We start from the raw sequence: 16747 nt of genomic DNA on the forward strand, positions 1-16747 counted from the left end.
TGTATCACCGTTTTTCTTTTTATTTTCGAATATATAAAACTAGAAACATTATATATCTTGGGAAATACGTTATGCAACATAAAAAAAACTATTGAAACACAACCACGATGTTTTTGTAATAATATTTCCCATACAGCACTGTCGTTTGCCATTTTAGAGCTGTTAAATCTATCTACCTGTCCGACTGAGCCGTGGCTTACCCTGTTGTTTCCATATAAAAAAATATTACTTTTCTGAGTGATATTTTTTATTGAAAATGTCAATTTAAAATGGAGGACATTTTTTATCCACGCGACTACTTTATCGCATTTAGGTACGCAACCATTCCAGGGTTAAAGTAACACACAATTTTTCAGTGGACAGTTTTTCATTTTTTACTGTGCAAATCCATCACGTAGAAGGAATTTTTTCCAGCTAAAACCCCTACATTGTAGTTACAAATATTATTTTTTTGGCGGTTATATTTACGTTTTTTCACGTGATTTCTCTGGGATTTGCTTGGAAATATGTGGTTAATCTCAAAATTGCGAATGATCGCCAGCCTCGCTCCGCGCGGCAGCATACAATATGCATCACCGTGAAAGCCTGCGTTCCTAGTACGAAAGAAAGAGTGTCTATCGCACTAAGGGTGCGTTGGAGATGGGCAAGTTGCAACGGGAAAGAAAGGCGAAAAATGAATTAAGCTCGATGGGGCTTCTTAGCCGGCATTAAAGTTACTGGCTGACTTATTCATTCGGTAATTCCCGGGACAATCGTCGGGCCGATGTAAAAGGCTGCCACGCAGAATACACGCGCGATGGAGGAGCACCACCGGACGAGAAGAAGAAGGAAGGAGGGGTGCGTTAAGAGGTGCACGCGCTGCACGTTACAACGAGCGAAGGGTACACAGAAAAGAAAAGGGGGACGCCGGCTAGACCGCGACAACGAAAGGTGGGTGTTTCAGGTGCGATCGATGTAGCGCGCCGCCCTCGTCCCTTGAACTTTCGTTCGCTCGTCACCCTTTCGAGCAAAAAAGCCTCTCTCCATTTTCCCCCTCCGTGTCTCTCGCGCCGACTCAATGTCACGGCTTCCGCAATTTTCTTGTCTGAGCACCGACGTGACAGGGCTCGACGATGCTCAGACGTTCCAATTAATAAATGTATCCAGCTCGCGACAGATAATAATTATGGAGAAAGGGGAACACGCTCCCTTTCTCCGTTTGTTCCGGTATCAGCCGTGCACCTTGAAACGCGCTCCTCCACCGGCGTACAACCGGTATATGTACAGACACGCACGAGATATCTCTTCTGATGCGATCGATTCGAGAGCCTGTCGTCTAGACGGTTCATTCGCGGGCTTTCCCGCGTCGCGCTTTAATTAGCCGCGGTGAGATTGTCCGCCATTCGACGTGGCGACGTTAACTCGTGTACGCGACGACGTTTCGCACGGAACGAAAGCTTATCTTGAAAATTGCAGGAGCGGTGTTCCGGGACGTGTTATCGCGGCGATAAACGGATAAACGGAGGACTTCATTTTCGTCGTTGCGCGAACCGACTAAAGATTTTGACTGAAATTTTCAACTCTTAAGAGACGAATTTATTAGAATCCGAAGAAAAAAAATTGTGCCAAGTAATATGACATGTTTCTTGTGGAATCTTGGCTGAATTAAATAAAATAGAACAATTGAACATATCTAAACGTATACATATCCTGAAAAGTTTAAGCAAGATTTAACCCTTTCGCTGCGACGCATTCCAACCAAAAGCTCTTTTTGTTGTGCGGCACAATATTCGGTTGTGTGACACCGAGATAGAATAATATATAAACAAAAAATTCTAATTTAGGTCATTTAGATGAAATAAATATATTTTACTTAAATAATTTATTTGGATCGAGAAATATTGCTTGATCCAAGTGAAACTCTTTACTACGGAGTATTGGAATAATGATTTAACCGAATCTAGCACTTTTTCTGCGCACATATACGACGTATGCAATTGTAAAGCTATTTTTCGTATATACTTTCATTGCCGTCGACCGCACACGCGCTACGTGCTGACGCTTTTTACCGTCTTCTTGGTATCGATACGGGTAACAATGCGCGACCACGCACGAGTTCATCTCCTCCTGTCCCACTCGCTCGCCCGGATCTGGAAGAAGCAACTGTGTTTCTCTCACGATCCGACTTTTTAGAGCGTAATCGGCTCGTCCTACCTACGGAACACCCATGGATCCTCGACCGAGCCGCTTCGTTACGTACGTGGCGCCCCGCGCAGCCAGTGGCGGCACGTAATTAGGACGGAACACGTCGCGTTCCTCCCCGATGACGCTTTTTCTCTCTCTACCATTCGTACGTATCTCCTACTCTTTTTCTGTTTCGAGCTGACACCGGTACACGTAAAATCGGTACTCACACGTATACTCGGGGATCCATGGCCGGTGTTCGTTAGCGCGAAGTCGAAGGACCACGAGGCCAGGAATGAGGAGGTGGAGGAGACCCGAAGAGAGCGAGTCTCTTCCTCTCGACTCGCCCGGTGGCGAGTAACGGCCGCTGCAGGCTTTGAAGCCTCACAATGGGTCGGCTTCTTACCACGACAAGACGCTTTGGAGTTCGCTTAATTAAACAAGATATCAGTGCGCACCCCGGGATCCTTGACCGGCTCCTTTTCAGTCCTTTCCCACCGCACCACGGGCTCGCCGCGTCGCTCTGTCGCCTCTACCTCGGGCCGGACTCTTCAGCAATCCCGGGCACTTAGGCACAGACTTTTCACGTGCATACCTCCTTAACAACGGTCTCTCTCCCGCCGGTTTATCCGGCTCGCGATTTCCCTTTTCTTCCTGCGGCACATCGTATCGTGTGCGTCTTTCTTAATAACGTACCTTCTCGTATAAATAATCCGGTCTTTTTCGCGAGTTTTAATATGTCGTGGCCTATACGCGTTCTACATTTTGTACAAATCGCTATATCTCACTGCCATTTCTACTTTGTTATTTAGAAAAAAAAAAAAAGTAGAGTTCATGTGATCATTGTAGAAATTACCAATAAACTTACCGTAATTTTACTGTAAGTAATTGCCACTTTGACTGTAATTTTACATCTCTAAACTATTGCTATTATCAGCCTTATCCAATGAGATAATTGATTTTCTGGCGACAAGCAGTCAATAAAGACAATAAATACAAATTTATAATAAACTTTGTAGTCAAATTTGTAATAACGTGGATAATTCATAAGAAACTAAAAAAACGTGATTTTTACCTGATTCTTTTCGCGATGTAAATCTGAAAGACCTATGCTGTTATTTCAACGTCGAGATCACGGGTGTTACTTTTAGGGTTAAGTTCTTCCTTTGACAAGAAGAAAAATGGTGGGGGGAGGAAGATCAGTTCTATTCGCCTGTGCCCGTGTCCAAAGATGGCCCGAAGCGCGCCCTCGATATTGCTCGATACGTTCGATAAGTATTGCGTGCTTTGTGGTTATGAGTTCCTCCGAAGGTAACTTTGTTCGGAAGTTGCTTTGAACGGCGCGCGTCGGTAGCTATGTATGTAATGCGCGGAGATATGCGTAAAAGTTTGCTTGTTAAAAAATACGCGAGTCCGCCCGATCAAGCGTAATATGTTGATGCCCCAATGTACGCAGCCTGCACCAAGAGGATTTTGCATTCCTTCCAGACCTCTTTCGCGCGAGAAACGATATCGCGAAGAATGTCGAAGCATTCATAACTTTGGGGGGGGGGGGNAAGAGTTTTAATGATCAAAGTTTGTGATAAAGATAAATGAGAAGGTCGCGCTAAGCCATCGAAAATAGGATGATTTATTCCTTGGTGGTGTAATTTTAAGTGAATCTTATTTCGAGAGAAATTCGATTAAACGCATTAAAACAGTCGGTATTGTCGAAAATAGAAAATTGTGCTGTTTAACAATGATATTTTGTCTGACAAAATATATACCTTTCCCTGAAAATATATCGCGTCCAAATTCGCCGACGATTTTATTGGTTTTGCTTAATAAAATCATTCCGCGCAATAATATTCCCTAAATTTATAATAGCCACGTACGCTTTTGATGCGTCGGCCTTATTATTCTGTCCCGGAGGGATGCAGAGAATCGAATATATATGGAGGATCCAACGAAGGTTTGACACGGGACATTTATTGAAAAAGCGCAAGATTTAATATTTATTTCGCTTAGAAAGAATTCTCGATTTTCGTATTCTGTCCCTTATTGCGTGTTGTTTGTACATCCATATCGTCTCTGCTCTAGAGAAAAATAATTTTGCTATTGTAGCAAAACCACTACTGCATACTGGTTACGACAACGTTAAAAGTTAATTAATATAACAAAATTAGCGAATTATTCGTAATTAGAGTAAAAACAATTTTGTTGCCGGGATAGAAAAATTCTACTGAGTGAATCTATCTTTAAGACACGTTAATTTGCTGTAAAAACAAGATAGTGTTTTCCTACATTTACTCATTTATTCTTATAGCAAAATAATGTTTAGATTTAACAAAATAATCCAGCAAATGGCAATTAGTACTCTTAACAAATCGCTTTGCTGTCCACACAGTAACCGATAAATTTTGCTGCGACTGCATAAAATTTGCTGTGCCTGTAAATTATTTTTCTCCGTGCGAAAGTATTTTATATATCGTATTGTGAAAATACTGTCACAGCCAGTCATAACGGCTAAAACGTTCCCTGTAAAATTCTTTGTTTCTACAAAATCCATGTCTAATGAAATTCGTATTTCAAAATACTTCAACAAACGCAACGCAATGCCACACGTTAATAGTATCTCCGCTCTGTTTCTGATAAACTGGAGAAACTTATTTAATTAAACGGCACTATACCATTAAAGAATTTGCGTTCGAAAGAGAAGTAAATTATCCAGTTACGAAGGAGGAGGGGATCTTTTCGATTTTCACAGGTAGCTCGAAATTACGCAGAAATATTTGTTTAAATTAGAACGATGAGTTTTCCTCCGTGAAGGGTATATCGCGTTACGTACAATGGAAAGCGTGAAATTCGTCGTGGCGAGCTATATTTTAACGGAAAGAGAGTACCTCCGCCGCCGCTCTTTATATGCAGTTGAATTTTAATCCTTCGGAAGTTACAAGCGGAAGTTATAAGCGGCACGGTTGAAAAGAAACCACTTCTCGTTTTACGCGCGATGCCATTTCGAAGCGGATGTTTACGTCACAGAAGATGATTAGCTTTTCAGACTTGTCAAGTCGTAAAAGCGGCAGCACGCGCGAGCGAATTCGCATATCCCGTGCGCGTATCAATTGTACGCGCAGGCACGACTTTTATGGACTTTATTCCGAAACAACGACCCAATTCAGACACGACGTAAACGCTCCCTTTTATAGACAGTAACGAAATTTCATATCGCGCACGAACGTTCACGCGAGGATTAAGACTAATGACCGTATACGATCTGCGTAAATACCTATCGTTGTTGATGATTTCAAACCGCGACTCTTAAGTGTATTAACGGCGGTTGATCTCATTCCCAGCCGGAGTTGCGCGGCGAGAAACATCGTGTTTTTCGCGAAGGCACCATCGTCACGTGGGAATTATTTCAACGGACTTCGATGCGATAATTCATTACCGAATCGCGTGCGGCCGGAACACCGCGTCGGGGCATGACGATATCGATTTGCCAGTTCGCGTGTAGATATATGTGCATACACTGGTGGCGATGCAAAAAGATATTTCGAGAAAGCCGCTTATCGAAGGTTTCCGCCCGGATTAAAGCTGTTTGCCCGCAATTCATATAAACATAGCTGAGCTCGAGGAACGACTTCGGATTTGCATTTTTTTCATCGAAATGAGCTTAACTCTTATTTAACGCGGCGAGAAATATCGCCGGCTCGGACGTGCTGGCCCCTCTCTCGGCTTCGCGTTGCAATATTCTCGTGCGATTGCCGTAAAGTGCGTGGGCGGGGCTGTTCCATCGTCGCGTCGAGCTCCTCAAAATTAACGCACAACTGTGAAAAACCACGTTTCCGCAATTAAAGCTGCCGGGTAAGAATGATCTCGCGCACGAGGGCCGACGCGATTTCCGTGTCGTCTCCCTCGATAAATTAATCCGCGAAAGAAACCCGGAGGACGCGAGCGAGCCCGCGGTTTAATTAAACTGCAATTACGCGAGACGGGAATAAGCAACGTCGAAGAGATTTTACAAGCGGCCCCGACGATGAGTTTCCACGGGGAATGTGCGACAGGCACTAGTAGCTATAGCAAGAAGAATGGCCGCATTTCACACGCAATGAAATCGAAATAAACCTTCTCTCTCTTCCTCCCTCTCTCATTATCATGAAATTAGACCGCGGTCGGTGAGGATGAGTGGGAAATTGCGTTTTCTCTTACGTAGCGGGGAAACTTCCGTGTTTCGTGCGTCGGAAGAATTAACCCTCCTCTTTCGGCCATAATTAGCCGGGGCGAGCTTGTGCACTCGCGAAATGGCTGCGAGAAGAAGGCTCTCGACTGTTCCCTCCATCCGCGGCTACTTGCCGTTGAGAGGGTGTAGAATTTGCATGAAATATCATCGGCACACATCTATGACGTACGTGCAGCGTAAAACATTTTGACGAGGACCAGAACGATGGCTCTTTTCACGACCCCGTTTCATTTGCATCGAACGATGCATATCCTCCCTTTCGACCGTTTGCAATAGCAATGCGTCGCGCGAAAGACGCGTTTGCAGGAAACTAATTGTGCGCATCTGAGATCAGTAAAAGTGCGAATTCAGCGAAAGACGACTCTAATAATTTATTGTTTGTGACAATCATTGTAATGTTTGGATGAAAATACAAAAGAAATATGTTGTTCGACATAAAGAATAGTCTTGTTTGTTAAATCAAACATTCGTTTGTTTGCTCCGTTTCGAACAGCAAATTCGTTTCAATTAATGGATCTCAATTTTCCATGCGCTTCGATACGTGAAGCTTTGCCGTACCTGTTGAATTTTGTAATTCGATTGATAAAGCAACATCATCGACCGTTTCCATCTGCTTTATGCAACTCGGTATTGCTCCACGGGTTTTAAGTAGTCCTTTAAGACCGCAGGGGATGATCCGCTTAATGCCGAAGAACGCGCTGCCTTTTGTGTCACAAGAAGTGTCTCGCGGAATACATCTACGGAAAGAGCAATTTGTACGAGGGAGTGTATTCATTCGTAAGCACCGCTGTTACACCGCGAACGCTCGAGCTAGCTTCGGAGGCTTCCATCGCATGCGCTCCTCAATAAGTCAGCGCTGAGAGTAAGAACTCGCCGCGAACATATTGTCATTTCGCCGAACCGGTAGTAGTTCGGCAAAGCGCGAGTGAGTTGGCAACCGCTGCGATATCTTTCCGCTCGTGGTGTCCATTACCGCCTTTACTTTCGCCCGTATGTACTTGTCTCTCCACCGCAGGTGTCGTCGTTTCGACGCACCCCATAACGCCCGGGACATCGTTTCCCCTGTCGTTAGATGCCAGCAGCGTAACGTCCTATCTCGTTAGCTAAATTTTGATGCGAACGCTATCTCCTTCGCGGTTAATGACAGTCAGCCGTTCCATTGCCTTCGGAAAATCCCCTCCCTCACGCGTTTCCACTGTTGTTTGAACTAAAGATCGGTCAAATAACCGAGGATCAAGATGCGAACTTTGCGAGCAAAGGCACTTGAGGAGAACTTTTCCCGGGAAATCGGACAGAGAAAATATTTCAGTCACGCTTCGTTTCTTACTATTCAGCGCTTACGTTACTTTGCTGTATCGAAGTCAATTGCGATATATATTCTCGTGGTGTATTCTCATTGGAGCATACGCGCTTCTCGTAACTTTTGTATCTCTTACATACGTTCGATACTTTCGCGCTCCTCATGCGCGACGCATCTCCCGCAGCGCGAGTGTTCGTTCCGAAAAATTCGTCGAGCGCTACCGACTCCGTTCGTTATTATTTATATAACAGCCCACGCAAAGCCGTATTTCCAGCGAGTCGGCAAGAATACTTGGTCTACAGGGCAAATGCATTCTCTCTCGCAAATATCGACGTTAAGATTCAAATAATCTCGAAGCAATCATCCTTTATAAGGTATGCCTTTATACTGCCAGCTGCATACAGAGTGTCCCGGACATCTCAATTAGATGGCAAGAAATTTTCTATGCGAGCTTTATCGGCGATTTAAGCGTACATACATTTTCCAGATTCATAGCTGTCAGCGCGATGTATTTGTGACGCCCCGGGATTGAATTTTATCGAATAGAATTACAGATTTATACGGTATACCGTAGATTTTGCGATGCGCCAGATAATCTCGCGCAGCCGCTCCGTCCGTAAACCTCGCCCAAGATTCACTGCCGCGCGCTTCCCGCAAGCTCCATTTATCTTCCAGCGCGTGATATGTGCGATATTGCACGCAGTTTCCAATACTTGTCGATCCCTTTCTCATCCGAGCGAACGCGGAGCTAATCGACATAAGTTGGGCGCTCGGCAGCCTTAATTAAAAAGAAGGCGCCTCTCCATTAAGAAACGCGTCGGGGGACGGCCGCATTCTTCCACTTGCATGCCAACGGTGACTCTCCGGTCAATTTTCGCAGCAGCCGGATACAATCCCATTCCGCTTAACTGGCGCCATCATTTCCGTGACTAGAATGTGCAGCATCGCTCGAGAGCTCCTTGGTGATCTGACATTTATTCCGATACGTCGACGCGGACACATTCGAGAAGAGAGAGAGAGAGAGAACCCGTTTCAATTACTCTGATAATAGTCTCTACGGGCGATTTCGACGTGTCACTTCGTCTCGTCGATAAACAGCGGCGACCGTTCCTCCGCTCGCAGCTTATGTACGTGCTCGTCGAGCCAGGTGCACACCCCGTTCGCGAAGACCACGACATCGCCCGCCATTCGCTTTTACCTAAGTGTCGTGATTACGCCCGTGACCGGAATCGAGAGACTCCGCCTGAGTCGGGGCTATTGCCAACGCTGCCTCGGCGGAATTCCAAATGGGGGGATCTTTTTCGCGGTGCATGTTCGTTTACCCAACTGGCCGTTAGGACAGGCGAGGAAGAGTAAAAAGAAATTAATCTGCAGTGATCCCAAAATAGGCCTGCCTCGAAAGGCAAAACCTGAATAGAATTTCACGAAAAGGATGCTCCCAACAGGTCGAAACTGCTCCTTTATATAGAGCAACCTCCGTTTCTGCTCGAAGAGAACGTGCTGTCGGAGGAGTGTTGTTCTCAACTTGGCGCGCAAACTCGCGAGGAGAGTTCATCGGAAGATATAGGTAGCTAACGTTATCGCGATCATACATATTGGAGGCCTCACATCAATAGTAATCAGCGAGAGAGATTTTTTTGTTGGATCAAAAGTGCACCGATTCGTTGGCTTGAAAAGCGAGTTGCCGAAAACGCAAGATACGCGCCCTACGACTTATTAACAGATATCTCCGAGGGGGTAGATAAGAAGTTTCGGCTCAATTTCCTTTGACACAGTTTCCTTCGCAGCGAGTCAACGGAGGGAGGGGAACGGAATTTCAATCGCGCCTCTTTGTACCTTCGCGGCGTGAATTCTCTTTCTCGCGTTATTACCGGGAAACAAATCGCGGTGGTTTAACACCGCGCGAGCCGTCGCGTTCGTAAACCAGTTCGATAAGGGTCGGGGGAGACGACACGCGTCCGTGCCTCTCTCCCTCGGAGGTTTCCCCGGTGCAGGAAGTCGTGAGATGCGTTTGTCACGACGCGGCGGCCGGAGCAATAACAATGCCAGGATAAATTAACCGATAGGCGGCGCTGACTGAGAGCGGCTATAAACCGATCCTGTAAGGAGAGAGCCCGCCCCAGGTGGCCAGTTAACCGCTTAAAAAATATCTTCGCTCTCTTCTTCTTTCTGTTTTTAACCACCCTCGACGCGCCGAGCCAGCCGTCGTTCCCTAACCATTCGCGTTTCGATCCGTCATTTATCCTGGAGCTTATTGTGATTTACGTTACGGCGAAGGATCGCTTAATCTTTCGCACGCCGGACGTCATCTCGGAATCCGTGGTCGTGGGCTAACTGATGGAAATCGTTGTTGCGCTCGCGACATTTATTTCCAGACGGGACCTGTATAGAGAGCGCACGAGGACGACGCGAGGGAGAGAGAAAGAAAATCCGCTCATTGCACAAAACCGATATCTGCTAGAAAGTAACTGCTGGAGAGATACCGATTTCTAATCAACTATGCCATGAAGAATACGTACTGCATTCGAGTAAATATGAGACAAATATTTCATAAGTTTATATCTGATCTTCCTGTCAGGCAACCTCCTGAGCTATTCCACGTTAGTGACATTTCCCGCTTTCGTATTAAAGCATTGGTATCGTAAATCAGTACTGGCCGAATTTATACGCGACACCTACACGGGATATTAACGTCGGCCGACTAGGATAATATAGCGAAGCGGAAGAATCTTCTCAAGCCGGATAAAGAGTGCAACATCGGATCGCGACACAATTTCAAGATAACTGCGATAAAGAGATAGCGAGGGACAATAACTCGATCGTATCAGAAGATTACATAGACTGCCGGGCGACCGGCAGATTCGCGGGTGATAAGGAATGCGTCTGCAGAAGGCGGATTTCTTCGGTTATTCCATCGCGTCGTCCGCAGCAACGGAGAAAAAGTCAACATCGCGCGCCCGGTAAACAGGGAGCGACGTAAATTCTCAGCCTTGTCTCTAGGTATTATTCAGGCTTAGTGGATGCTACGGTCGCGACCGTGGAGAGAGGAAGCTCAGTCTGCGAGCGCAAACAAACGGTTCTAATCCGTTTAACATAAATACCACGTGGTTTAATTAAATCGCGCACCGCAAGGTAATCGGTGTTGTTTGCAGAAGCGCGGCTTTTTCTTCTTTAGGCATCGAGATTACCGCGAGCGATGGGTCGATATTTGTTCGCAAACAAGCCGCGGGGAATAAGTTTCGGAGAGCGCGCGCGAAATGATATTTGGCAGATTTCCGCGATTCAACTCGGCGAAATGAATTTCTAGAAAAACATCGAAAGGCATTCCCGAGATTGTTTCAATTATAAACATGTTTCGTCTCTTCGTAATTACACGCGTTTGAAACGTTGTTTTGATATAATAAACGCGAGCCGAGAAACAGGCTTTACTGTTTCAAACGAAAAGCACAGAAGCATTATGGTAGACGATGACAAGCAGAGGTTCTTCCCTAGCAGGATTGTTGTATAAATTTGGTTTTACTACAAGTAATGTTAGTTTCACATCACGCACAATGCATCGTTGTGTAATCCTCATATTATTCATGGCGCCCTGACCGCGGCTCTGTTAACATTAGTAGTACTTATTTCTAACCATATCTATTTTTTAGATCCTATTTCTTGTAAAAGATGAGAAAGATAGATTCCGAAGTCTTATGACCTTCTGTCAATCATTTGATAAAGGAAATGATTGATGAAAAGTCACAAGATTTCAGAATATATATATTACTATAGATTGTTTCTATGACTATATCTTCAAAACAAAATGATCAACAATTTTGAAATTGTCATATAATGTCTCTATATTAATGTCAAAATAGTTTTTTATTAAAATCCTAAATGTGATTAAGAAGAAATTAAAATGTAAAAAAACGGGGCATTAACTTCAAGGAAGTGTCAATATGCAGTAAAAATTTAAAAAGATTCCTAGGAAAACGGACCAACCACCTTAATTGCCAACGCGCGCTAGTTTATTCACCTACATTTATTAGCATATTAATGTCTCTTCACTAGACTTATCTCCTTCGCCAAATTGGAAAATTTTACGGGAGCGGTACGTATCGTTTTAAAGCCGACCGAGAAGATTGCACAGCTCCCCGTTGGAAAATAATTTGATCGATAAATAGAGCGGAGCCCGGCTCAAATTTATTCCGCGCGATAAAATGTTGTAACGAGTATTTTGCTTCAAGAGGTTGTTATTCGACGCAATTTTGCGGACGACACTTCGTCACAATCTACTATGGACGCTTAATTATCAGAAATGCAACACCGTATCATCTTCGGCGCGCCGACACAATCGACCGCCGAAATTTCCCCGTTATCTCTGCGGAACGTCCCTCAGCAGAGACAATGAAATAATCTCCGTGAGCCGCATTCACAGGATGTCAACGCGATAATTTTCGCCGTGAACCATTTCCCCGTGCTGGCTTGCCGTAAGATGACGACGCTACAAGGAAGAGAACGGGGACGCGCTTAAAATAGTGAGGAAAGGGAGATGAATTTCTCTACTCAGGCTAATCTCGTAGAAGAGGCGCTCCTTTGTAAATACTTCGGAGGCTTTGTCTGAAGTTACCGCGGGAACGAAACTCTTCTATCTTAATCATTCGACTAACACGGCGCTCGCAACACCGCCCACGTCTCACCCACCGCGATTAGAATCTCTCTCGCGCTATGTACTTCTCCTTTTTTTCCCCCCCCCCCCCNTACACGACGGCATCTTTCTCTCTTTCATTCTCTTCCGTACTCTTTCCCCGCGGTAGCGAAGAACGAGAAAATTGACGATCTCCATGGCGACCCTTGCCGCGTCCTGAATATCTTATGCACGAGCCCCATTAGCGGCAGGAACGTCGCAAAGGATAAATGGCGGCCGCTTTAAAGGAGCTCGACATTCTATAGAATGGGAGATACTCTATGAAAAGGAGCGCTACACCTTCATACAAAAATGTATCCGCGCGGAAGCGGATTTCCACGACGATCGTAATAAATTATTACGGAGATCTCGGTAACGATACGCTTGTAATCAATGTACCGACTACCCCCGCGTAACGGACCTTATTATTTCACGAGGCTCGCGCATAAATTGAATTCCCCCGAAATAAATTGCGCGACGTTACGCCGTGGGGGAGCGGCATGTAGAAATGAGAGGAAAGGAAGGCGACTAGCGATTCCGATATTTTCCAGACCGAGATGGTTATATAATTTTACGTCTGTTTTAATCAAACTAATTAAGGTGCCAAAAATACATATTTAATCATCTCTACTTTTTTCTTCAGAATATTACGAGAAATAAGCAGGAAAATTTTTATACATTTAATGAAATATATTCTTCGAAGTTTTCTTAATCAAAATTAATTTCCATTAGTCTGTCACAATAATCATATTTGCACTTTTTTGCTTATAGGTTGACACACCGGACAGTGTTTTGCAAAGTGGTTTGGGTCTCGGACCCGACATGGGACACACGATACTCCGTTCGATGGTGGATCCTCGAGATTACGACCGACTGCGATACCTACAGATGAACGGTGGCCAAGCGAACAGTTTCGAAGAAACTATACAGAGGGTAAGTTGTACACGTTTCTTTGTATTTTCCGTTATACCGTAACGATGTTTCATTCTTTACACGGACAAAAAACTTGCTCCCATAGTTGAATACTAACTTCCACAGCTAAAAACTAGGTCTGGTAGCTAAATTTCAATTATATTATATGGACAGCTAATTCCTTTTTTCCATGTAGGCAAAGTGCTTTCGACAATTTCCAATCAGGGTCATTATATGTTCGTACATTCATTGTTGACTGTTGATAATTCGATGCATCGCGATGCAGCAATCATGATGCACCAATATTCAAAAATAACGAGCTTAATTAGACATTTTTAATATTACTATGCCTAAGGAATAAAATACCATTAATGCAATCTTCTGCACAATAACGTTTCAAATCACACTTGTTGCCTACATAATTCGCTAAAAATATTTTTTATCTCTCTCTCTCTCTCTCTCTCTCTGGTACATAGTTCAAAGATTAATAAGGAATACACTCAGAAAAATAACTTAGTAATAGCTAAAACTTATTAGCTGGTTTGAATTTTGCAAAAAGCTGACTATTAGAGGTAAAATGCATTTTTGCTGCGAGGTACAACTTTATTAGCTGAAATGATTAGCTAAGATTAGTTAACTGTATCCTCTCCCTGGTTATGCTAGATATAGACAATACGAAAGACATTTATTACATTAATCGACGAAGTGCTGTAATATCTAAGATGATTGATCTAGAAGTCTCGACTCCATCAGATACGATATGATATTAAATCAAAGTAAATAGCTAAATTTCAGTGTAAAATTCAGCATACGCTGAAATCTTAAGGAGAACTTCTGTTAAAGAAAAAAGCAGTAATTTTCTATCGCTATTTCGATTTTAAATATGATATTAATATTATTGTGCGATCTGGTTAATATTTTTCGTTATAGCATCCTAGATTCAAACAGTTAATAAATTTAGCAACAATATATTACTGTCCCCCCTTCAAAGACATACTTTAGCTGCGGTTAGATTTTAGCTCCTATGACTGATTCTTTCTCCGAGAGAAAACAATTTGTGTCGCGCGTCAGAACAGCTGCGAGTAAGAGCCACTCTCTCTCTCTCTCTCTCTCTCTTTCTCTGGGCACAATCCATCGTGATCTGTGAATTTAGTCAGGACGCTCCGAGTCGTTCGCGAGAGAAAGTCGCTTTACCGCCGATAAAACCTTTTTAAACGAAACTTAAGAACGCTTCCATCCCCTTGCATTTTTCAGCTGAAAGTTCAAGAGGCGCTGCGGAAGAAAGAGCGAATCCACAAGGAGCACGAAGAGGTGAGTAGCGCGCGCACGCCTTAAGACGCCCGCATCTTTCTCCCGAGATCCACGCTTTTTTACTAATGAACTTACTCGCGGAGGATCTCGCGCCGATTAAATACGCTCGATCTCCCGGCGCTTCTCCCCCCTCGAAATCGTCTAATGGCTCACTTCCGCGAGAATATATATCTCCCCGCGTTTTCGCGTTTGAGCGAACGACAATTTTCGTTATCGCGCGTGCCGATCGTGATAAGGACGGCGCGCGCGTCGTATCGCGATTAAACCCACTCGCCTCGTTTATTTTCTTCCCGCGATTCCCCCGTGCATTGCCCGGATCATCGGCAACCCTCTTCTCGTCGTCCGACTGATATTGGCCCTGGGAGCCGGTGGCCTTATCCGATACAATCCTGCCTCCCGCATCGGAAATCTCGCAGGACGAAATTTGCATGTATGCGCTATCACCTAGGCCACCTCCTCCCCCCGTTTCACGCGATCCCCTCCTCTTCGGGCTGTCTTTCGCCAACTCGATATCTCTTATTATGCAAAGCAAAGCCAGATCAGCGTGATATCATCATAATCGTCAATGCGTACCGCGACGCTACGCCGTGAATTTCTTATGCGCGATCGGCGCACGATACACGCGCTTTTCTTATTTCCCCGCAACGTGCTTTCGCGCCCGGTCCGCTCTTGTCTCGTGCGTGCGATCGCACGGCAACCTCGCGTAGGTGTTTCAGTACTGCGCGGTTGAAAATATTGATATTTCGCATTGATACGTATCGTAAATAAAAATATCGGATGGGCTATATCGATATTATTTATTTTTATACTCAGAAAACTTGCATCTTTTACAAGGATATAACGTAATTTATGTTTCAATTTAACATCTGAAGATAATTCCAAATAATTATTTTCATAGCAATATTTGTACTTCTTGTTTCTATTGATTAAAAAAAAATGTTTATATATTAAAAATCCTTTATTTATATATCGAGAACTCCTTTTCCCAATATAAAATGAATAATTATAAGGTGGCCAAAAACGACCCAAGGAGAGTTATATGAAATTCTACAGGGCGGCGATGGTTAAAATAAAACGAGGACGATGCAAGGGGCGCCTTGTATTTGAAAGATATTTAATTAGGGCATCGCGGCATTAAGAGCTATAAAGTTCGATGACGACTGGGCTTGAAAATGTTATTAAAAGATAAATTAAAAAAAAAAAGCAGAGAGAACGTCGAATACGTGAAGTACGGAAGATATCAGGGAAGGATAACTTTGCGATAAAATCCATTAGCTAACTCTCGTCGAAGGCTTCTGTGAGAATTTTAATAAACAACCCTTTCACCCGATCTGAACTCTCTTCTCTGAGATTAACTTTGGCAAACAATACCTCTTTCCCGTCGATTTTTGATGATAATCCCAGATAACTCGGTAAAAAGTTTATCGTCGTTAATTTATCCGCGGTATAAAGGAATAAAGGAGTACGGGACCGACTAAATTAACTACTTGAAAGGGACATCCGGGATAACGTCGCGCACGCGCGAGCGACTTTATTAAAAAATTAACTCCGTTAAAAAGTTAGTCGAATGAGCCGTATAAAAGACGTCGAAGCCCACCCTTCTCGATTGCCCGTGCTCTCCCATGCCATTATTTGTTCGGCAAACTTCCTTCATCGTAATTTCGCAAAAACCACGTAACAGTCTAAGAGACCGCACGCGTGAACAACAACGCATTTATTGTTCCGAGTCAAAGAGGGGAAACGACGTCCGGACGACGAATTTTCGTTAATGGGCCGGGTAGGTAGTCCGAAATATCGAACGTGGAGTCCGCATATAGAAAATAACACGGCGGAGAGATACGGAGCGCGTCCTGTAAATTTCAAGGATACCCGGTAATGAGGGAAAAGTGGCGGTTTCGACGCGTAAAACGGAACCGTTTCAACGCAATCACGTATACTGCACGCGGTTCATGCATAAGTGGGCAACGCGCCGCTTCACGCGAGAGGGAACACTCGAGCGGGTCGCATTACACACGCCTCGCACGTAACAACACCGGGACTTAGCCCGCCGCGCGGCTTAGCTCGTTTACGTATGTCGCGTATTCCCGCGAAAATTTCTCCGCTCGCCGTTTGCCAAAAACTGCCCATTAGGAAAGAAGCGTGCGCGTAAAAGCGAAGTAGTAGGCAGTGGAAG

General features: G+C 44.3%; 1 protein-coding gene across 5 annotated transcripts in view; it reads left to right on the top strand.

Moving 5' to 3' along the window:
* The window catches only part of LOC106749846 (SAM and SH3 domain-containing protein 1-like), a 335009-nt gene that overhangs the window by 291264 nt on the left and 26998 nt on the right, over window positions 1–16747 (top strand). For 4 of the 5 annotated variants that reach the window (XR_001374885.1, XM_014629705.1, XM_014629702.1 and 1 more), the window contains 2 exons: window positions 13123–13284; window positions 14518–14574. Coding sequence is in view for 4 of the 5 variants with exons in the window: in XM_014629705.1 (XP_014485191.1) it covers window positions 13123–13284; window positions 14518–14574 (219 nt within the window). In the remaining variant the exon portion in view is untranslated. The remainder of the gene's footprint in view (window positions 1–13122; window positions 13285–14517; window positions 14575–16747) is intronic. The other variant, XM_014629704.1, reaches the window with a different exon arrangement.

This window comes from Dinoponera quadriceps, unplaced genomic scaffold, assembly GCF_001313825.1.
Source record: "Dinoponera quadriceps isolate SergipeBrazil2010 unplaced genomic scaffold, ASM131382v1 scaffold4498, whole genome shotgun sequence".
Classification (NCBI taxonomy): Eukaryota; Metazoa; Arthropoda; class Insecta; order Hymenoptera; family Formicidae; genus Dinoponera; species Dinoponera quadriceps.